This window comes from Hippoglossus hippoglossus, chromosome 11 (genome assembly GCF_009819705.1).
Source record: "Hippoglossus hippoglossus isolate fHipHip1 chromosome 11, fHipHip1.pri, whole genome shotgun sequence".
Classification (NCBI taxonomy): Eukaryota; Metazoa; Chordata; class Actinopteri; order Pleuronectiformes; family Pleuronectidae; genus Hippoglossus; species Hippoglossus hippoglossus.
The window spans coordinates 3,919,916-3,943,159 of NC_047161.1; the positions used below are offsets into that span (position 1 = coordinate 3,919,916).

Genomic DNA, 23,244 nt, shown 5'->3' on the forward strand with positions numbered 1-23,244 from the left:
GTACCTCGATGATATGTCAACATTGGGTCCACAACTTGTTTACGCTGCCCCCAAGTGGACAAATAAATATCAGATATTGCAGGTTCAAGGATGTTTTTATTCCTGTTTTTGTGCTTTTAAAATGCACTTACTTTTATTTGACTCCTGCCAGCATTAGCATGACGGTGGTAATGACAGATGTTCGCCCCTTGTCACCGTTCGTCCCCGTCACCCGGCTTCAGCTCGTCTCGGGGCCACGTCGATGTCCCTTCAGCTGAGCTGTCACCCCTCGTATATTGCTTCCTGCTGGCACTGGCCCCCCCATCATCCCCTGTCCCATCCCATCCCATCCCAGAGTCTATGGCTAAATATACCCTCGCCACCCGCTGCCCTCCTCCCCCTCCTCTCACCAAACCACCGCCACGATCACAAGCTTTGACCTACTTCGCCTCCTCCTCCTCTTTTTTCCTTCCTCCTCCTGTTTCTTCTGTTTCTCCTCCTCCTTTTCTGCGACTCTCACCTGACTCTCTTTGCTGCCCACATTTTAAATTCCCTGCAGCGTTCAAGCCTGCACATGCAGCACTTTGAGCAGCCGTAAGATGCATCATCTTCCCTTAATGCACAACTTCGTATCGCAAGAAATGTCAGGTTGGTGTCGCCCGGCTCCCGGAGCATGTGTGCTCCCGGAGCATGTGTGCTCCCGGAGCATGTGTGCTCCCTTCAGCCCAGAACAACGCAGCTCTCTCCTCCCACCAACCTTGACCTTCACATAAATATACCTCCCTCTAAATCATCCTCCCATCTCTGGAGAGCTTCTGCCTTTATCTCTGCATGTCCTGTCCTGTATGTCCTGTTCCATCCACTGTCCTGTCCTTGTAAACCAGTGGTGTGGCTTGTTATTGTGTGTTCTGATTGCTCCCTCTCATCCTTTCACACTCCGTCTCCCCTCGGCAAGCTTCCTAGAAGCTGGTCAGGTGGTTTCGCCGCTCGTGAGGCAGGGGGGGGACACATCTGTCACAGCCAGCTCTGCGTCTTTGCCTCCAGATGTGACAGACGAGGACACAGCCGCACACGACATGTGACATGTTTGTGTGTGTTCACTAGAAAGGTGGAAGGGGAGGTGTGTGAGAGTGGGAGCTGCTGCACTGATGGGAAGTGAAAAAAAGGTTTTGAAACTGAGCATTTTCACGTTGTATTGTATTGTTGCTCCAGTGAAACGCTGCTCATGTCTGCACAGTTTCTGCGTTCTATAAAAAGGATGCAGCTTTTATCTCTATAATTGAATTGTGAATGGGAGAAAAAGAGGCAGAGGTTTATCTGACTTCTGTAACGGTGCCTCACAGTTGTGCCCGTGACCTCCCACTGATGCCAACTGGGCAGTTTGAAAACAGACAGATTAGTTTGTGGACAGTTTTCTGTTTTGTTTTGTTTAACCAGTGGGGGGGGGGGGGGGGTTTCGACCATGTCCCTAATTTGTAAATTGTCTAAGTGGCCTGACTGTTGTTCTAATCCTCCGGCCTGAGGACTATGAATCACTGGGAGCAGAGAGCGGAGCCTGTTAGCGGGTAATGATGGTGACGCTCGCTGTTTAAATCGTGTTACTTTCTGTCGCAGCATCCTGACGCCTACACTTTACTCGAAGGGGCTTCTTCTGATCCACTTTTGTCCACTTCCTCTGTTGCAGATATTCCGTCGAGGGCTTTTTGGACAAAAACAAGGACCTGCTCTTCCAAGACTTCAAGCGCCTCATGTACAACAGGTGCCAGATACAGACTCCGCCTCATGATGTTCTAGACTGGGTTCAGTAACTGGGTTAAGTGTAAATAAGAGTTTCTTCTGACTAACCCAGTTAATGTCGTCCTCTCTCCATCTCAAAGTGCCAACCCAGTCCTGAAGGAGATGTGGCCAGATGGTCAGCTGGGCATCACCGAGGTCACCAAGCGACCTCTGACCGCCGCCACCCTCTTCAAGAACTCCATTGTGGCCTTAGTGGATAAACTGGCCTGTAAGGTCAGTGGCTCCGGCTCACGATTTACGTCCCAGAGGGGAAAGCGGCACATTTTTAGATCAGCTAATTGTGACAATAAGAAGTAAAACCATGTCATGTTGTTGGTAAAGCTGTGAAGTTGAGAGCGATGTGTGAGAGAGAAGGATTTCATTTTGTGCCTAAAATAATGAATACATTGATATACTCCACTCTTCATTTAGATAAACAACGCGATGTGTTCTGTGTCCATTTTAAATCTCCTTCTCGCTCTTATAACTTAAATAATATTTTCCTAAGGACTTTATGGTCTCAATCTTTAGTTTCAAGTCTTCTTCAACATAGCATGGTGTTCATTTTGTAAATTATGATCCCAGTAAGAGTCAAATGGACCGTAAAGCACAGTCTGCTCCTCCAGATCGGCTACTTCTAGTTTCAAAAAGCCCAAATGCCACGTGGACAAAATGCCAAACTGGAGGCCTCGGAACGGCAGCTCACAAACCAATGGGTGACGTGTCAAAATCCCTCGACTCTTAATCTTTAGCCAATAGTTTGGCGTCAGTAGATCTTTCCTTCTGTTTACTCATACGTGTGATCATCAGGACGATGCTCTGCACCAGCAGACGCTCCTCTGGTCCCTGTGAAGCTCGTATATGAGTCACATTCTGAGGCTGCCAGTGCATCTGTGCCGTGTTTCTTTTGGGAGGACGGTTTGTTGTCATGCATCACAAGCTACGGGGCGAGAGGAAGCGTGCAGCTGTCCAGCAGGAGCATGAATACAGAGCAATGTGCTCTTGCTTGTCCTCATCCTGTCTGAGTGTGTGTGGAGTTCGGAGGGTGGTGAGGAGGAGGAGGAGGTGCTGCTCACCTCTCCTGGCCTCGTCTCGCTGACTGGAGTCTGACATTTCCTGCTGTTATTTTGGGATGGCCTGCTGCTGGGCTGTTGTTGCGTCCTGTCTCGGTGTGACTGAGGTAAAAATGAAAGAAAACTGCTCTGGCAAAGATCACGTTGAAAGAGCGGATGACTTCCTCTTCTGCCTGTTCACCTGTGCCCGGTCTGCTCACCTCATTTCCTCCCAACCCTCATTAACCGCCTCGCTTCTCACATCTCTGCCGAACATGCATCATTGATATGATGGATGACACCGTCGTCTCGATGTTCTCACTTTGTTCCGCTTTGTTCCTCTTTCATGGACAGAAAGCAAACGACAGTGAAAACACAACAGTCTCTGTTCTTTGATAGGATGTCGTGTCCCTCTGAGATCCCAGACACGTTTTTTACTGTTCTCCAAGTTTTAACCTGAAGTTCAATGTGCTGTTAGTAAGTGGACATGTTCTGAGGCTCAGCTGCTCACTGGGGTGTCTGCGGAAAAACCACATTAAGGTCACTGAACTCAGTTTGTGGCTCAGTGACAGTTTACAGGCTGAGTTTGTTTACTTCCACAGCGACGGACACATGAGCAAATAAAAGACTGATGCAAGTTTGCATTTATGATAAAATTTACAGTATTAATAACAATAATGATACGAACAACAACAATAATAATAATGATACATTTTCAGCACTTTTCAAAATGTAATTAAAGTGCTTTTCATGGTTAAAAGAGGATTAAAAAAAGATAACGGAATAAAATGATTCATTAATAAAACTAAATTTAAATACAGCATTAAAACAACAACAATACAATAATAAAACCGACAAAGGTAATAGAACTACTGATCTGTGTTACAGTCCTTTAGGCCAACAACCCTCTGCTCTGTCTTCCAGGAGCCGTACTATGTGCGCTGCGTGAAGCCCAACGAGATGAAGTCGCCGGTGTTGTTCGACGCCGCTCGCTGCCAGCACCAGGTGGCGTACCTCGGCCTGCTGGAGAACGTGATGGTGCGCAGGGCGGGCTTCGCCCACAGGCAGCCCTACGATCGCTTCCTGCAGCGGTAAGAGAGCGTAGTGAAAAGTCCGGTTGAAGGTTGAATTGTTAAGTTTGACTGTGAAGAAAAATGGTGCACATTCTCGTTTGTGTTTAAACCAATAATGGACAAACATCTTTGAGAAACATTTGTTTAACGTGTACCTTCACTTTTTAGTTTGGTCCATGTCCCCTCTGCTAACATGGAGGAGGCAGGGGTTTATGACCCTGTCTGCCACCAGGGGGCGATCAAGATGTTTCGGCTTCACTCTGTTGCGATAACAACACCTGATGTCTCTCTGTCTCCTGCAGCTATAAAATGACGTGCGAGTACACCTGGCCGAACCACCTGATGGCGTCCGACCGACACGCGGTGGAGGCCATCGTCAACCACTACGGTTTCCAGGACGACGTGGCGTACGGCCACACCAAGCTGTTTGTCCGGACGCCGCGCTCTCTCTTCACCCTGGAGCAGGAGAGAGCGGCAGTCATCCCCATCCTGGTGCTCTTCCTGCAGAAGGTACGACTGCAGTGCTGCGTGTAATTGCCGAGATTAAACGATCCTCTCTTCGCTATTCACCCCTCAACGGGATTTTAAATCCTCCACGGATGTTTTGGAATCCGTGCTTGTATTTTAATGAGGATGTATTGATCTGACACAGAGACCTGATGTAATGCAGCAGGCAGCTCAAGTCGTCCACAGTTAATCACCCACAACATTATCTCCTCCGGTGTCAAACGGTGGATTCTGGGTTTCAAAGAGGAGCCTTCACTTTGCCTCAGCCTCGAGAATATGTGGCTCCTGGTTAACTTGGACTGGGATTCATCTGCCTGCATGAATCCCAATTTCCTGTAACAATAATTGGGAGGATTAATGAGATCCAGAGTACAGTTACATTAAAGTCAATTACTCGGCTCGCACTGTGAAATATCCTTCTCTTCTCGCTGACCTACTTCGATGGCTGTGCAGAGTCTGGGTCTCTAACTGGAGCACGAGTTTTTGTCTTCAGCTCAGCAGGACTCCAAGAAAAACATCTCCCTTCTCTCTCCCCTGTTTTTCTCACGCCGGCAGGTTTGGCGAGGGGCGTTGGCTCGTATGCGGTGCCAGCGGATGAGGGCCATCTACACCATCATGGGCTGCTATAAGCGCTACAAGGTCAAGGCTCACTTCTGGGAGGTGGTGCGGAGGTTCGCTAATGTGCGAACTATGGCCGACTATGGGAAGAGCGTGGAGTGGCCGACCCCGCCCGCATCTCTGTCCCAGTTTCATAACAACACAGTCCTGCTGCATCGCAGGTAAATGTTCTTGTATCTTTATTCCAACAATGTTCAATTCAAATCATATAAATCAAAATGATATGAGAGAGGCCTCAATATTTGAATGCGACATACAACAAGAAAAAACTTTTCAAACCTCTTTTTCAGCAGAATTTGTTGTGCGAGTGTGTTGTTGTTGTTGTTGTTGTTGTTGTTGTTGTGTGACTCGTGAAAATGTTTTGGCGCTGCAGATAAAATCTATTTGTATCCTCACACACGTTAACCTGGAGCTGCTCCTCCTGCTGCTCTGCAGCTTTGATGTTTGATTTCACCCACACGGCTTTGTTCTCCCCCCGTGTTGTCAGGTGGTGGGCGCGGCAGATCGTGAAGAACATCCCGCCGTCTGACACGCTGGAGGTCCGGGCCAAGGTGGCGGCGCTGACGGCTCTGAGCGGAGAGAGGAAACACTGGGGACTCAGCCGAGCCTGGGAGAGGGACTACCTGGCTAATGTGAGAGTCACAACACACACACACACACACACACACACACACACACACACACACACACACACACACACACACACACACACACACACACACACACACACACACACACACACACACACAATTAAACAAGAAGCGTGGTACTGCTGAGTTCTTTTCATGTTACACCACACATCATGTGTACTCGTGATATTAACTTTAGATTACTAGTTTCTACTGTATTTATTAATAATAGTCCTATGATGATGATTATTTTCTCAAGGAGACATTTGATGAAAATTAACTTTATGTATTTCAATTACATATCAAATTTCCATGTAACATTTTTACATAAATTCAATGTAAAGGCGTTTCTATCATGTTGAGTTAGTGCAAATAAATCAAATAACTTGAGAATGATTTGATCAAATAATGTTAAAGAGACAGGAGCTGAAACCAAGTGTTAAAAAAAGAGTATTTTTAAACTTAATAATGAGGTAAAGCTAATTCTTTTCCAGGCTTTAATTTCTTATTGTTTTGAGACATTTATTTTGCTGCTACTTTAAAAACAGGTCAAATCTTCTTAACGATAAAAAAAACGTTAACCTTTTTTCAAAATCAATAGATGTGTGTTTTGTCTTCTTCGTTTTATTGCGTTTTCTTTGCCCTCCCGACCACAAGAGGACCTCATTGACTGTAACCTGGTCAGTGTGACTCTTTCTTTTTATAAAAACAACTGTGACAATCCATCGGACTCACTTCTCACTCGACTCTATCACAGTGAACACAACTGGAAGGGGCAGCGTATGGAAACTGTGTGTTGTTGTGATGTATATAAGTGCATGTGACGAGCCTCGGGGTAAACAGCATGACCGAAGCAGGAGGATGGTGCTCGTGAACACAGACGTTTTTAATGAAGCCCACACTGGGCTCATTTACCAGATAATCTGAGGTTATTTGGTGGCCGCCGGCTTGAAAGGCTCCTTCAGGGAGCGTGACCCCCGACAGAGAGCCCTGAGTCACTCCCCTCGTTAGTGGGTCAGGCGGCCGGTGACACGCTGGCCTCCTTCAGGGCCGCTTCACGTGATTGTGGTTAATTCCATAAAGACCTATAGATAAGTGCATGTAATGCGGCTCGTGGCTGGCCCGAGTCGTGTGGAGGTGGCCGACGCTGTTACAGATCGAGGAGAATAAGTGGAAATGGGACAGTTCCACCATTTAGTGGGTCAGGTCTTTCTCAGAAACGTCAACAAGTCGATACCTTGGATTTGAGCTGATCTTACATATAAAAAATAAAGGACAGTTTTCACATCTAACTTCATTCATCAAAACATCTGTGCCCCTGACATCACATCAGAGCCCGACTGGTTTATCTGCTGGCCAATAAACAGCGTCCGATAAGAAACCTTTCACAGATACTGTATATGGTGCGGTTTATAAGTATTTATCTATCTATTCCATAAGATGTTGTTATCAAACCATTGTCATAAGGGTTTAATAACAACATCTAAGGGAATCATTGCCAGTGATGTCAGTATCTGCATCAACCCCCAGAACCCATATCGGTTGGGCTCCACATTAGAAAAAATCTAAATCCACTGGTGTCCTGAAGTCGCTGTAGGAAGCAACATGAGGTTTCCGCTGTGAGATGTGTGATGGGCCCAGCACAGGACTGTCGTCACACCACAGTCCTACAGTGGGAAAACATTAATGCACAACGGCTCTGAGGAGAAACAGTCACATACGATTGAAGACTTTATTATAATGGCTCCTTTCTATAGCAGGGACACTATGACACGGTTTTAAATTTCCTACTCAGCTGCCCATGACTGTATTTCTCATCAGGCCGTTTAGCTCCAGTATCAGCTGCCCTGCCCCCCCCCACCCTCTAACGGCATGTCAAACACCGTGTCTGGTAACCGCAGCCCGAGGCCCCCGAGCTTTCATCTTCCACTCATGGAATTAAAGCCATAAAAAAAAAGCTAGAAAAAGAGGCTGAGCGAGGTCACACAGAGTTTTTACGACGAGATACGTTCCCAAAACCATCTGAGCTGTGGCCCCGGTGACATCATCCAGGGCCCCTCGCAAATAATGTGGGCCTTTCAATTTCCCGCAGGTACGAGACTGCCCCCAGACCAGCTCCGGCTTCGTCCGCGCTTCCAAGGAGCTGAGGAACAAAAACGAGTTCAGCTGGATCCTCTTCTCCGGCTTCTGCAGGAAGGTACAGTACGAGGGAGACGGACACCGTGAAATGAAAAATCTGTGTTGTAGCCACGAGGAGTTTCTGTCTTTTTTTGTTGCTTCCTCTTTCGCTGTGGGATGTTTTTCTCACTTGCTTTCCCCCCCCCCCCTCCGTTCCACCCCCTCACACTCTTCCTCCTTTGTATGAGCTCGTCTTTCAATATTTCATGTTCCAATACAACCCTCTCTCCGACAGGAGGAAAGAAGTATAATCAAAGGATTAATCATGAAAGGGACTGAATTCATTCATAGACTTTTCTGAACCTCGAAGATTCTTCAGTTCTTATGACTTCACCTCATGATGAACTTGAACTTATCATCTCCCTCTGGATAATAATGACCATATTTTTCGTAGTCAGGGATTGTAAAGGGAGGATTTTTACTAAATCCTGGGGAAAGCTTTAGATTTTGTGTTTCTGAAGAAATCTGGGCTTAAACAAAGTGAATAAAACAACCCATGAAACTGACAGAAGCATCAGAGCCTTTGATTTGTCTTTGTTGTTTACGCGTGTTGCAGCTCCTCGAGGAAACCTGATCTGGAATTGAACATAGCGATGATAACCCAGAGGTTTCCACAAGTGGCAAACAAAGATCTTAACAGAAAAACAGAAAAGGAACAAATTCTTCATCTTATCTTTCTTTTTCTTTGTTTCCCTCCTCCGCTCTCTCAGGTGAATAGATTCAACAGAAGCACAGACCGCGGCCTCCTCGTCACAGACAAGTACCTCTACAAATTAGAGCCGAAGAAACAGTACAAGGTTTTGAAGAGGCTTCCTTTGGAGGCGGTGAGAACGCACACACGCACACTCTTTCATCCACAGAGAAACACGACACACAAACTCATTTGCAATCCTCGCAGGGACCGTCGTATACCTGCTTGTTCTTTTCATCATTATGAACATTGCCTCATTAAAGGTTCAGTGTGTAGAATGCAGTGACATCTAGTGGTGAAGTGTCATGTTGCAGCTGAATACCCCTCACCTCCCCCGCCCCCTTCCCAACACTGTAGAGAACCTGTGGAAACCTTCAGTTGTCATAGAAACTCAAAAGGTGTTTAGTTTGTCCCGTCGGGCTGCTGCAGCGGCCCTGACCCAAATGAACAGAGTGGTAGGGACCAGTATGGACCAGTATGGACCAGTAAGGTTTGTGTCCCCACGTGATGAACAGCACAGCTCCACTTCCCAACAGCTGCTGCTTCACCGCCATTGTTTCACTCCACACACACACATCCTCCATCACGTTTGACCTGTGTCGCTGCCGTCCATCGATAAGTGAGGAAGGTACCAGGACGCGCAGCGAGAGAGCCATGTGACCCAAGGGGCTTCTGACCTGGTTTCTCAGAGTCCAGAGTCAACATGTGGGTGTTTATGGGCACGTTGGAGTGTGTGAGGCGGCGTTCGTGCTACAGCGGCGGCGGCGTCCTGGCTTATCTCAAGGTTTTTCTGCCGTCGGGGGCGAACCTGGCTCATTTCCTGGCCTGATGTGAGAAACTGGATCAGGGGAAGTCACCGGGGACGTGAGGCTGGAAGTGAAGAAGAGTGAGACAGGAGATGACAGCTTTATTTGACCGGATCCTTTAAGGTCCCGTCAAATAGCTTTTTTCATCAGGATTTTTTTGACCGAACAGGATGTTGGGGAGGACTTGATGTCAGAAGTTTAGGAAAAGAAATACTGAGGGGGCGTTTGGAAATGAGTTGTTACACATGTGAAGCTTTCCAGTAGATTACAATGATCTCCACTAGACGTTTGCAATCATTTTTCAAACCTGTGTCTATACTCAACTTTTTAATATTTTGAGCTGACTCGATATTAAAGAACTCTATGGACTTTTTAACTTTGCAGAACTTCTACATTCACAAACAACCTCTAACACACCAGAGGAAAGGAAAACTGAAAAAAGCGCAAAGTCTCCTTTCAATATACAAAATATGAACAGATCTAATAATGCACGAGGAAAATTTAGAGTCTATTTCATGGGGTTTCACTCATATTCAAATATCTATATCATGACATTTCTCATTTCTTATAATTTTTTGTTTTATTTCTGTTTCTGTGACATGAAGTTTGTTGAAGTCTGGAAGAAGAAACTCTGAGACTGAGAAGTTTGATTCGCACTTTCAACAGTAATCAGTAAATTCCAGTAATAACGAGTCGGCACAGCTGGACGTCCAGCGGTCGGTTTTAAAGAGCGCGGGGGAGAAATAGCTCAACACACGCCAGAGGGTTGAAAAGCATCATTATGCGGCAGCGGAGCTCCTGAAGATAACCGATGTTATTAAGCTCTGCTGCTCAGACTGAAGGATGCGAGTCGTAACCAGGTCACAAACAGAGAACGGAGCGTTTGAAGACGCCGAGCAGCTTCGTGTGTGATTGTGACGCTTCAGTCGAGTGTTGTAACTGAAACTCACGTTTGACGAGGAAAGCCCTGAAAAGCAAATCTACTAAAGGACTCGACAACATCATAGTCTTAATTTGTTTGGTAGGAAAAGTCCCACTCCTGCTTTTATAGACTAGAATTCTGTTAATTCAATAAATAAATTCCACATTTCAACATGAAGTAATTGTGCCTCCTGTGCTGGACAATGGCGGGACGTCCTGCTCACGGTCGTCCCTGCTGGATTAACCTGTGTGCCGGGGGGGGGGTTATAAGAGGCTTAGTCCACTCTGACTCTCCCTTTCTAAAACCTCTGATGCACCTCTCTCTCTCTCTCTCTCTCTCTCTCTCTGTTTATCTTTCACACACACTGTAACTCTCCCTCTCTCTTTGTCCTTCTCTCTCACTTTCACTCCGTCCTCTCTCTCTCTCTCTCTCTCTCTCTCTCTCTCTCTCTCTCTCTCTCTCTCTCTCTCCCTCTCCCTCTCTCTCTCTCTCTCTCTCTCTCTCTCTCTCTCTCTCTCTCTCGCCCACGCTTCTCCAGCCGCAGTAAATCGGAACACGATTCCATCTGGGTCGCACCTCCTGACTTTCCCGTCGCTGCACCTCACGTGCACCGCGGGCACAGTTTCTCTCGCCCTTCATACCGGGAGCAGAAATAATCCGCCCCCGACTTCATTCAGGCATGATTTTGTTGATCCAGGATCTACTGTACTGGCTGAATTAAATTCACAAAGTATTATACGTTGACGTGTTAATCCCCTGACGTTTTTATACAAATTAATTTCCGGTGCCCTTGTATGTGCCGCTCTCGCTCTACAGTCGGGTCCTGTGCATTATGTTGTGTAGTATACAGCATCTGGAAAAGTTACAGAACATCTGGATGGTTAGCACGAGCGGACGAAGACAGAAAATCTGTAACTAGTGTTAAAAGTGTAAATGTGTGATCTACTGTCTGGTTCATACACTGTAAAGATGGACGACATGACAGCCGCCTAAAAGTGAAGACAGTGTTTTGGTCGCCCCCTGGTGGCGGGCTGCAACAAAAAGATGGTTTCTGTCATTTCAGGCATTTCTTATCACTGTTCATGTTTCTGATAAGTTTTCGTGACTTCATTATTTGTGTCCGTGTGTGTCTCTCTACAGTTTACGGGACTGAGCGTGACCAGCGGGGCCGACCAGATGGTGGCGCTGCACACGGCCTCTCAGGACGACGTCCTGCTGTGTCTGCAGCGAGGGGAGCTGTGCCCCAACCAGGACCGAGTGGGCGAGCTGGTGGGAGCGCTGGTCGACCACTTCACACGGTCAGTTCCTCGACAACACGCTGACTCTTCATCCTGTGGCCTCTGTTTGCACTGATGTGTTTGAAATGGTCGGCGCTCGGTTGTTTCAGGGACCAAGGTTAAATAAATGTTACTGCAAAATATAAACACTAAAATCTAAAGTTTGATCCGAACCAGGCGATGAAGAATTCTTCTTTTTGACGTCAAAGCATCCAGAGCATTTTTATCTCCTGCAGCACTGGTGTTAAACTTATTTAACCCTGTAAAAAAGTGTTTTATTTTAATTATAGAGCCATTTTACATTAACACCTGTAGATTGAAGTCATGTGGTGTTTGTGTTTTTATTAGACACCGTCTGAGAAGGTGTTGATGCTGTTTTTTGAGCATTAACAAACTTGATACTGAGTCATATGTGTTGTGATTTAAGGGTGTTTCTAAATTAAACCCTTTATTTCCACTGGTAAAACTGCTCCGTGCTCTTCCTCTGCAGCTGAAGCTCTTACCTTTCAAAGTGGATCAGCGTTAGGACTGTCATGAAATTGCTTGAAGAACCTTAACCTTTTTATTTCAGGTGATATTATGGGTTTTTATTACTGGGGTGTCTGGTTACAGGTGAACCAGTCGTCTCCCAACCGGAGAGTCAGGGGATGTCTTTTTTAAAAAGCCTAGAATTCGCAGTAAAGGGAGTGAAGGGGAATCACCAAGTATTTTGTTAATCAAGGAATAATTTCAGTCATTCCTTTAACAAGAAATTTGGAAAAAATCAACAAAAATAAGATTCATGAAAATAATTATTAGTTGCTGCTCTAAATATCTTTGCTGGTTGAACTGGTCACAACTGGTTGACATATAGAACCAGTAATTAGGGGTCTCATGCCTAAAAGTAATGAGAATAATAAGCAAGTTACATTAGACGGAGAAACTATTAACTAAAGTGGCAGTAAGTAGAAATGATAAAGGAGCAAGTTCTTGTACAGATTCGTGAGGATTCTTCTGTTTGCTCCATCTGTTTCTGGGCTGCTGTGTTACTTCATCACTTAATTAGTGTCATTCAGTCGTCCGGCTCAAACACACAAAGATATTACAAATGTTTCCATCGGAACAAAACTCTCCAGCAGCTGATTCCGGCCTTTAGACGCCGCTGAGGAGAGACGAGACGTTAATGAGTGAAGTGATTGTTTGCAGAGAAAACATTCAGCCTTTTGTGTCACATGAATAAACACCACCGCCTCATTGTCCGTGGTCGGAGACCTCGGAGAAAAACCAGGTCTGTTAACGCAGCATAACAATTACACAAATCATATTCTTGGCATTTATCACTGTCGTAGTTGTCGGTGCTCTGAATAAAACGCCGTGAAATGAATCAGTCACGCTGACATTTATCACATCCATCACCCCCCCAACCTGTTTATAAATCTGATTCACTTCCACCCACATTCATCTCTGCCAGACTGGATTTGAATGGGACGAACCCGCAGGTTTTCACACCGAGCAGACTGTTTTGGTTGTGGCGACTCAGCGAGCGTGGGCGTGTTGTCGTTGGTGTCGTCCCCGCTGAGGCAGCGCCGGAGTCCGTGGTCTGATTTTGGGCTCCAGGAGAATTAATCCTCCAAATCCTGACGGGGCCACACTCAGTGACGAAGGGGAAAGACAAACAAATATACAAAGTCCCTGCAGATTTTCCTGTTTTGGATTTTACAGTGAAGATTGTGGCTTTTTTTTTATTGAAGGTGATAAATATTATGTGTTTCAGGCAAAGTGAAGTCCATTATAATTTAAAATATACATATTTAGGTCATGTGATTAGAGGAGTTGGTTTTCTGTTGATGTAACTTAAATTCAAAGTGAAACAAAATCTATTTGGAAAAGTCCTCAACAGTTTTGGTTTCTGTGTGATTTCTGGTGTCGTGTAGAGATGAAACGTGCACTGAGGCGTCTTCTCGCTCATATCGATGTCGTGTTTCTTCTGAGGTTCAGTCGTTTATTTTGTTTTTGAGGCCGGGGGGGGGGGTGCAGCACAGAGACCAGGCAGACGGCAGCCCCACCAGGGTGTGTGTTCCCGCTTTAATGATTCCTCCTCCTGTGTTCAGTGAGCTGATCCCAGATCCCCGGTGAGGCTTTTGTGGGTTTTACGAGTCTTAGACTTTTGGTCTGGGTTTGGTCTGTCTTTTGGTGAGGGGGGGGGGTTGGCAGGGGTCTCTGCTTCGCCGTGGACCCTCCAGCAGCTGCGTGGCTCCGGCGGCGAGCGTCACGGCCGAGAGTCGACCATCAGGAGCAGGTTTCCGCTCTCCGCCTGTCTTTGTGCCGCCATCTGCAGTGAATGGAGGGGGGTCGTGACCTCTACCATGCTACCCATGAAAAGCAGCCTCACGACACAAAGTCAGGGGCGAGCTGTGTAAGTGTGTGAGCATGAACCGGGGGGGGGGGGGGGGGGGGGTGACACAAACACACTCCTCTTGTGCTTCCTTCTGTCAGGAAGTGGGATCCCAGACGATGAGAGTCACGCGCTCGTCATTTCAGTTTGTGAGGTTGGGAGAATGTTAATGTCAATGGAGCGATTGTGACTCCAGCTGTTTGTTTTTTTTTACTTTATCGCTCTAATTCAAACATGAGAGACGAGACCTTCGGAGGCCGCTGGTGTTTGGAAAGTGTCCGGTTGCACGGTGAGCCGCACCAAAGTGGGTCGGTGAAGGCAGCACAGGCAGCGCCGGGGTGAAACGTGACATGAAAGACGCTGCGTGTCGCCGGCGACGACAGGAGTGTGTGGTGTGCCGTCACCATGTCACATCCGTCTCTCGTCCCCGAGTTCCTCCTCTCTCTCTCTCTCTCTCTCTCTCTCTCTCTCTCTCTCTCTCTCTCTCTCTCTCTCTCTCCTTTATCTGTCGCTCTTTCCTGCTCAACCCGACATCTCCTGCTTTCACTTCCTGTCACCTGGGTCTGAGCTGTCAGTGTGTGTGTGTGTGTGTGTGTGTGTGTTGGTATGTCTGTGTGTGTTTATTGGCATGTGGATGTGTCTCTTTACTGTGAGAGAATGTGTGTGTGTGTGTGTGTGTGTGTGTGTGTGTGTGTGTGTGTGTGTGTGTGTGTGTGTGTGTGTGTGTGTGTGTGTTTGGGGGGGGTGGACTCCTGGACCATCTGCTGGGACAGCTGGGGGGGGAGTTCAGGCAGGATTTAGGGAATGATCTGCTTCCGCCTTAAAAGATTGAGGAGGACTCTTTACTTAAAGAGGTAATTTGGGGAAGTTATTGTTCTATTTATCTTTGTCTGGGGAATAAAAGTTTCTAAACAAGCTGTTTGTGGAACATATTAAAAAATATATATATATCCTTCCTGTATTTTACTGCTATTTCTTCAAATATACATTCGTAAAATACCAGTTTTTATTTGTTTGACTATCCTCTGATGGCTCGTCCTATGAAAAGTAACAGCTCTTGGCTTTAATGGGAGCGTGGACTGTTTATAAAGATGGACGACACGACAGCTCCTCCTAAAAGTGAAGCCAAAATCATCTCAGTTATATCAGTAAAGGACATAAACCCGTCTCCTCCATGTTAGTGTGATATGAAAATAAGTCACATCACGGAGGCTGGAGATCGGGCGAACTGACGAAGTGCAAAACATTTCTCTATGTGATGATGATGATGATGATGATGATGATGATGATGATGAGAATTTGCAGCTTTTCGTCCTCTTGTATCAAAATCATAACAAAATGACTGCCTTTGAGGCTCAGACACTAATGCAGGAACATTCAATAAACCAAACAATTAATCACTTAAACATAAAATTTGTTTTATATATGAATCAATCATGAAAAATAAGTATTTGTATAAAACCTAATGGGGTCTTTCCTGACCCCCACCGCTCCCCTCCACTAAGAAACAAACAAAACGACTTGCTGAGGGGTAATTATTTAAAACCTATTCTAATGAAATCTCTTCCCCCCGGAGACTCTTGGTCATATTCTAATATCGTCTTTTATTGTAAAATGTCTTGTTTGTTTCCAGTCGCCCCCCCCCGCCCCCGCCTTGTATTTGTTCTCGTCTGCTCCATCTCTCCCTCTCAGCCTCTCTCCTCCTCCTGCATCAACAACAAACTTCTGGGTCACACTCTTCTTTTTTTATTTCCCCGAGTGAGGCAAGAAAACGAAGAAGAAAAAAACCCCAACATGATTTCATTAACCTCAAAGCATATGCGAGTGTGGTCTTGTGATGTGGCTTTAATGAGCGCACACACACACACACAGACACACACACAGACACACACACACAGACACAGACACACACACAGCCACAGACAGACACACACAGACACAGCCCCGGTGTCAAATAGGAACTTGTTGACTTTTTTCTTTGACCTTGTTGGCCGTCAACAGTTTGTCTGTTGTCGTCGTCCTGGGTGAAATCGGCCGTCTCTGTTCTAAATTCGCTTTTTAGGTCGTAATAGGCGTCATCCCATAAGCCTGAAATAGCCTCCCCCCGTTTCCCTGCCTCCCCTCTTTCCTCTCTCTCTCAGTGGCTGTCCTCAATGTGTCCGTCTCTGTCCGTCCTGACAGAGACGGGTCACCTCAGACTCCCTGTCTCTCTTACTTGTGTTATTTTTCAGCGAGGACCAGAGCAGTTCAGATCCCTTGTTACTACGGCAACAGCGTTTAACCTGCGGTGGACGTACACAGTGCAAAGATACACTGACCTATTTCTGTTTTCTCCCACAGAGCCGCTCAGGTCATGTGGTTCACTGAGTTTCCCCCATTTGAACCTCAGAGTCCGGCCTGAATCTGTGTAGATTACAGCTGCTCTCTATCAAACAGACGTGTGAACAATTCAACCTCAAAATATCATTCGACCGCAGACACGTGAAAGTTCAGCGTCTACAACACTGGCAGTAATTCAGTATCAGTGTTTCTCTGTCTCCTTCTTTCATGTTAGGACCATTGATTTTTATTAAAATACACTTTTCCAGCCCGAGTGAATAATATCAGTTCTGTCTCATCTGACTTATTTATGAACCAGATATCCAAATAAACATTTTTTTTAAACAAAACATCATTTAACGCAATGAAATAATTGCATACTTGAGGCAACTTTCAACAATATTAGGGAATAATGCACAGTTATTGATTTAAAAAAGGGTTAGGGTCATAATTAGTGGGCTGATATTTGAATATTTTCCAGGGGGGGAAAACTGTGATGAACAATTAATTATCTTTTGGGGTTGGAAACTTTTTCCCCATGAATGCAGTGACTCTTTCAGACCAGATCTTTTCGGGTCGGTCACGACAGAATCAATTCCTGTTTCCTCCTGCGCCACATTAACCAGTAATTAAAGTGTAAAAGGTCCCTGATTTCTTGGCAGCTGGATTCAAACACTTTGCAGAAGTTCAGCGAGGACACGCGCACACATTTAAGGTTCTAACCACATATTGAAACACAATACACGTCACGAACAAATCTACTTACTCAAAACTGCATGAAAATCACAAATACACAACGTAGAAAGCGCATAAATCTGAAAACTGATACTGAAGGAGAACTCTGGTGAGGAGGAGGAAACTTTACTGTGTCCGTCTAGAGAGAGTTTATAATGTTTATAGGGAACATGTGACTATAAAATGACTTTTGTCTCAGTTTGAACCACCGAGATTCTTCATTTGTGCATTTTACAAAAGCCCCATTCAGACGGGATTAATGTTACAAGAGGATGTGGGCAATAAAATGCTGTGTCTCTCCAGATGGTATTTTAGCCACTGGCAAATTACATGAGCTGTTTCTGTAGCAGTCACTGATACACTGCAGGGGAAACCATGTGACCTCCATTACCAGTGGGCTGAGCATTGTATCTGATACCAGAGTCATCTGCTGGTAATTAATTTGCACCGCTGACTTCAGACCAGGTTTTTTGGGTTTGTTCAAATCCAAAATAGCTTTTTTTGCGGCAACGATGCAGCTGATCCCTCCTTGATTTAGACCAACTCGCCCGTGGGAGCTCAGAGGAGAAGTGCATTTTCTATAAAGAAACGTTTCTTACACCCTCGTTAGAAACTAGAATAGAGTGTTTCATACAATATGCACAAAACAACACGCAACAGGATCCTCGAACAGATTGATCAGGAGAAGCCGCTGCAACCGAGTGTGGCGCCATCTCCTCAAATGAATGTGTGGTCTTCATAGAGTCCGAATGAGTCGGTCTGGTCTCCAGAGGTTTTGATTGATTTGAAGCCTGATACTTGCATTTCAAAATTTACTCTTCGGACGTTTTCGGACTCGTCGTTTGCCGCCGTTGTGATTTGGAAAAACTGTTCTGTCCCCAGCGTGATTCCCGGGATAGTTTGGATCCACCTGTTGGCTTCTTCGTTACCCAGGGAAAAGAAGGACGCGCTCAAATTAACCTTTGAAATGGGAAAACTTCGTCATGCAGCTGTGACTCAATTGGTCTTTAAATGTAACTTCCGATACAGGATTAAAATCAGTCACCAGGTTATACTGAAATCATCCCACCTCTACTGGAGGAGTAAATGCTTCCAGAAAGGGCTTAATAATTACCAAAGTAATGTAAAATTCCTACGGTGGATAAACTAAATCCTAAAAAAGGAAAAGTAAAGTGTGTTTATAAATTTGAGACGTGTGTGTACATGTCTGCAATTAACATGAGCCAAATTATTCAGAGCTGGAAGTGGAAGAAACTTTCCTGTGAAGTCCAATTCACCTGCCTGCATCCTGCCGAGGAAACAATGCAGAGCTTCACAATGCTCATTGCTGAGGAAGAGGAGTAACAGTTTGTGTGTAAATAATTGAAGTGTGTTAGTATGAAGGAGCAGCTGTGGATGGTGCCGCAGGTGAAAGGGCGGCAGGTTTCCCTCTGAAGGATTTAACAGTAGGATGTGATGGGAGGGAAACATCACGCGCCACATCATATTCTGCCGATGAGCTCATTCCCACACGTTTACATCAAAGAGCTCGCCTGCGGCCGAGCAGGTTTTCATAAAGACGTCCTGACTGCGCCTCGCGCTCGCCTGTTAAATCTCGGGGACTTTCTGTTCGAGCCTCGCAGCCTCCTGGGCGCGCTGGCAGAGTCGGCCGCTGACCTCGAAACGGCGTCGAGGCATGAAAAGGCCTCTTTGTGGATCGGAGCGTTGCACATGTGCTGCCTCTAAATCGACCTCATCGTGCAACCAATGGATTCCTCAACACTTTTATTCACAACAGTCGCTCAGTTGTGTCGCTGGCTACACAGCAACGCAACAGTTTTTATCTCCGTCGGGCGCGTGTTCGGATGTTTTCTGGTGTTGTCGCAGAACATAAATTTCCTGCTGCATTAAAAAGCCCTGATTGCGACCGGTCGTCTTGTTGATGACCGATGTGATGGGCGGCTCGCTCCCTCACTCGCTCACTGTTAAACTGATTTGCTCTAATCTCAGAAATGTGTCATGGGTCTTGAGAATTAATCAGTGAAAATAATTGAAGCCGGTGATGTTAACTACATCACAGCTGATGATGCAGGTTTATGATTCGAGCCTCTTTCCATCCAGTGTTGGCTTCGCATCTGAAACGCTGTTTCCACCGGTTATAGAAATCACTCTACAGGTGCTGGTTCTGCTGTCCTTACAGTGTGACTCATTTCTTCCCAGAATGCCCCCTGAGGAGTTTCTGATGATGGTGATGTTAAAAATAATGGATGTGATTGGTGACCGGCACTATGACGTGAAAGCGAACCCTGGGGGGGGGTGGTCTGTGTTCCATCCAGCCACCTCACTCCCCAGTTTGCCTCAGCCCACCTTTCCCCTGGTGGTATGGATGACGCTGTTGCCCCAGCGACGGTTGCCAGGCAGCCGGGGCAGCTCCAATTAAGAGTGCAAGGGCAAATTGCAGAGTTGCATTGACGAGAGGCTGCCAAGTTGGGTGGGGGGTGGGGGGTGGGGGGGGTGGGGGGGGGGGGTGAGAGGAGGGACTGTAGGAAAGCTACAGGTGAGGATGTGATGGCTTCCTCTTGTAATCGTGTTTTTAAAAGAGTTTGACAATTTTAGAAAATACAGCCTCATATTGAAAGTATCAGAGTTGTGTCAGTCTGATAATCTGACTCTGCAGCAGAAGGCAAATCAGCACATTTCAAACTATTTCTTAAAAATAGAATCACATGTATCATTGAATCCAGACAACAACCGGCAAACTTTAGAACAACACAGCAGGAGATCGTTGAGTCAGACACGTTCACAACAACAGGAACAATCAGACAGTCAGAGCGGGGGTGCCTGGGTAGAGCAGCAGGAGAACCCAATGATCCCGAGTTCATATCGGAACACGGCTTGTGTACTCTGGTCACCTGACCCACCTCTCATCAATGTCAGCTGGGATGGGCTTCATCACCCCCCCCATGACCCTTGACGTTGACCCTAGAAGGACAAGTGGTAGATGAATGGACAGATGAACGTTTTGTCAATGTTGAGAGGAAGCAGTTTAAAAGAGGAGACATCTTTTATCTGAGATGTCACATTGTTCCCTGGGAGCGACTGGTGTTGATCTGATTTTTCCCACAATGCTACAAACATCCAGATCACTGGCTTCACGCCTCGCCACACACCAAAATGGCCCCTAATTCTCCGTAATGGAGACACCAGAGGCACGTTTTCACATCGGATTAGCAGCATCCTGAATCATAGCCGGGATGACAGGGAGGAAAGATGGAGGAGGAGGAGGAGGAGGCAGAAAAGGGAAGATGAAGAGGGGAGCAGTGGAAGGTGGGCGGGTGGGCTGCGGGTGGGGAGGTCCTCCAGGAGCTGCGGCTGCTGCTTCGTCCCAGTTCTGTCTGCAGCTTAGCCTCCGCAGCGATGAATTATTTGACTGCAGCATGAGGACGGGCTGGCAGGCGGTAGACCGGGGGCCATGTTTACACACTGACTCCCGCTGTGCCGCGAGGCCGCAAACACCTTCTAAACAGAAACCAAAAGAGAAACAGAGGCCATCCTGAAACTACACTTCACCTCAGGAGAGATGTTCAAGTGTCTGTCTGTTGAACTCACATCTCATTCATGCTTGTCGTGTGTGTTGTTAAGGGCCCAAGGAAGTGCACGGTCCAATTAGGTCAATTAAGACTCGTGATACGCCCAATATGAATAAACCTTAAATTCACGGGCAACCGGCGCTCTGTAGCAGGGGCGGCAGGGATATCAGGGTTCTGCAGCTGGTCTTCACCTGCAAAACAGCAACCAGCGTCACCACAGACACAAACAAACAGCCCAGTCCAATCAGGCGGGTTTAAACTGGTGATGTTCCTCATATACTGACTCGGGACAAAGGCTACAAACAGAGGACGTCTTAGGTTTTACTGCACAACAACAACAGACTGAGAACATAACAAATACACGCTCACATGAGGAGTGACATCCATATTTAGACTGTTTTTTAATCAGTGATTAACCGCGCTCCTCGGTTTTCCGCTCGCCGCAGCCTTCAGACCTTCACCGCCGCCCAACGTCAGCCAGAGGCTTCTCTCAACGTGCTCCAGCAGGGTCGGGTTTCACTTGTGATCGCCCGCGCGATGAGATCAGTGTCTCACACAAATAAAAAAAAACCCCGTGGAGGTCAGTGGGTTTCGGTGTCGGGGGGCAGGACAGCTGGTTTAACGGGGTTCAGCGAGGAGCCAAATGGTTCAGTGGAAAAACAACACAGGGAGCAAGGCCGCACCTGTTGTGGTGACCTGCTGTTTTTAATGAACAGCTTTGGAGACGTGCGGCGGCCGAGCTCAACTTCTTTGAGGGCTAGAAAAGAAAAAGGAGAAACTGCAAAGTGTTGTTTTGATTTTTAAGGCTCCATCTTCTTTTTCACACTGGTGTTCTGCAAAAATAAAAACATTATTTACTCCCAGTAACAGGCAGATGAGACTTGACGTTCTGGGTTTTGGGCTGGCCTTCGTATTTTCAAATTTGTTATAGTTTGCAAGCAAGAACTCAGACATGTGTCCGTTTTTTGCAGTAGCTTTGGATGCTAGTCGTCTTTTGGTTCTCGGTGTCAGGCATGTGCAGAGTAACGGTCACACTTATGTTAGTCTGGTACGCTCACCTGGTGTCTACAGTATAAACCAGTTCACTGTTGCATAACAAGTCAAATTATGTAATCTGCATCAATTAAGTTCATCTTTCCAAAACAGACCAAACTTGCTCTGCCGTGTTTTTGAAGAGGAGCGCTCAGTTTGCAGATAACAGGACTCCAACAGTTTGAAACCTCTCATTGGATCGTTCCTGCCAAAGCAGGCGGGCAGGTGCCAAACTGGCCTGTGAGCCGGAGCCAGTTCTGCCTATCGACATTCAAAGGCGTCCACAAATAGCTGTTTGGCAAATACTGTTCTGCATCTGCTTTTTAATGCCCTGAGTTCGATTTCAAACAAAGTGCGTCGACGGGTAGAAAAACAACAATCCAATCTGGATGCATTCATTAGAGAAATATCCTCACAAGCAGGAATATCAGCCGTGCTCGGAGTCCCCCGGGCCCCCGACCGTGACGTAGGTGGAGGCGGTTTAAGGCTCTCTGTATGCACGCTGTAGAGACCGAGCCATGTGCCGGGCCAGCGGAGCACCGGGGTCGTTGCGGCCAGGCTGAGGCTGCAGGATCCCAGAGGGCCGGGGGAAGCAGCAGCTTCACAGGGGATCGTCTTCAGCTGACGGTGCAGCGACAGGACAGCAGGAACATGCTCTGTCTGCAGGGACACTGGGTGTAGGACGCTGCACCAGCAGGATCAGATGGGTGAAGTGATCGATAACAAACCCGCTGGTTCTAGCTCCTGCACTGTGGAACAAACTTTTTATATTGTTCTTTTATTGTTTTAATGTTATTTCATCTTTTTCCTTTAAAGATCAGATATTAAAGATCAGAGTGGACTGTAGACGGGTGCATGTGTTGTTCTTTTGTCTTTAAAGCATCGATATAAAACTGCATGTTTACATTTGCATTGGAGTGTAAACCAGTCTTGTTTTGCCAATATTAAAAAAGAAGAAACACATTTCATTTGTCCTAAAATTAGAGAAAAGTACTTAAATATTTAGAAAGTTTCTAGTCCATTTGTATTGTGTTGGTCTCGATGTTATTCTCATGTTAGTTTACGGGAACATGATGAGGATAAAGACTTTGAGGAGTAAACACAAATACCGTAACACAGAAATGTCCGTTTTGTCTTCCAGTGTCAGAAACGTCCAGTTTCCTGTCAAAGTTTGTCGCTCGGCCGTGGAGCTTCACATGCGGGGAAAACCCAAGAGCGTCACCGTGGAGACGAAACCTGGCCAGGCGATCGCGGATTTCAAGAAGAGTCGAGACGGTTTCATCCTGCTGGTCCCCGTCAACTAGAGCGAGACCACGCAACCAAACCTCCAACGGGCCGACCTCATAGACCCGGACCCTGGAGACCACTGGACCCTGGAGACCAGTGGAGCTCTGTATCCACATCGTCATGCCAATGATAAAAAGGGGGATGTAAATCTGCATCTTCAGGCAGTTAAACGTTTTAAATTGGACTTTCACAGCAGTTTTACAGTGTTGATGGCAGAATCTGCTTTCTAACTCATTTATTTGTGAAATAGAGAAGTTTATGTTGGCGTAGAGACTCAGGACGCAGCTGCAATACACACGCGTGAAAACTGTATTTTTTTAATGTAATTTGAAGTTATTTCATGAAGACAACAATGAACAAAAACAGAAAGAAAAGCACTTTTTTAAAGACAAATTGTACATTTTGCAATGCATAAAAACA

At 46.3% G+C, this 23,244-nt stretch overlaps 1 protein-coding gene across 1 annotated transcript in view; it reads left to right on the forward strand.

Annotated features, from left to right (window-relative positions):
- The window catches only part of myo1g (myosin IG), a 32,371-nt gene extending 9,420 nt beyond the window's left edge, over positions 1 to 22,951 (forward strand). The window contains exons 13-22 of the mRNA XM_034599900.1: positions 1,664 to 1,738; positions 1,857 to 1,989; positions 3,732 to 3,898; positions 4,183 to 4,390; positions 4,943 to 5,166; positions 5,493 to 5,637; positions 7,727 to 7,831; positions 8,523 to 8,636; positions 11,372 to 11,529; positions 22,679 to 22,951. Coding sequence (XP_034455791.1) covers positions 1,664 to 1,738; positions 1,857 to 1,989; positions 3,732 to 3,898; positions 4,183 to 4,390; positions 4,943 to 5,166; positions 5,493 to 5,637; positions 7,727 to 7,831; positions 8,523 to 8,636; positions 11,372 to 11,529; positions 22,679 to 22,841 — 1,492 coding nt within the window. The 3' untranslated portion in view covers positions 22,842 to 22,951. The remainder of the gene's footprint in view (positions 1 to 1,663; positions 1,739 to 1,856; positions 1,990 to 3,731; positions 3,899 to 4,182; positions 4,391 to 4,942; positions 5,167 to 5,492; positions 5,638 to 7,726; positions 7,832 to 8,522; positions 8,637 to 11,371; positions 11,530 to 22,678) is intronic.
- The last annotated feature ends 293 nt before the right edge of the window (positions 22,952 to 23,244 follow it).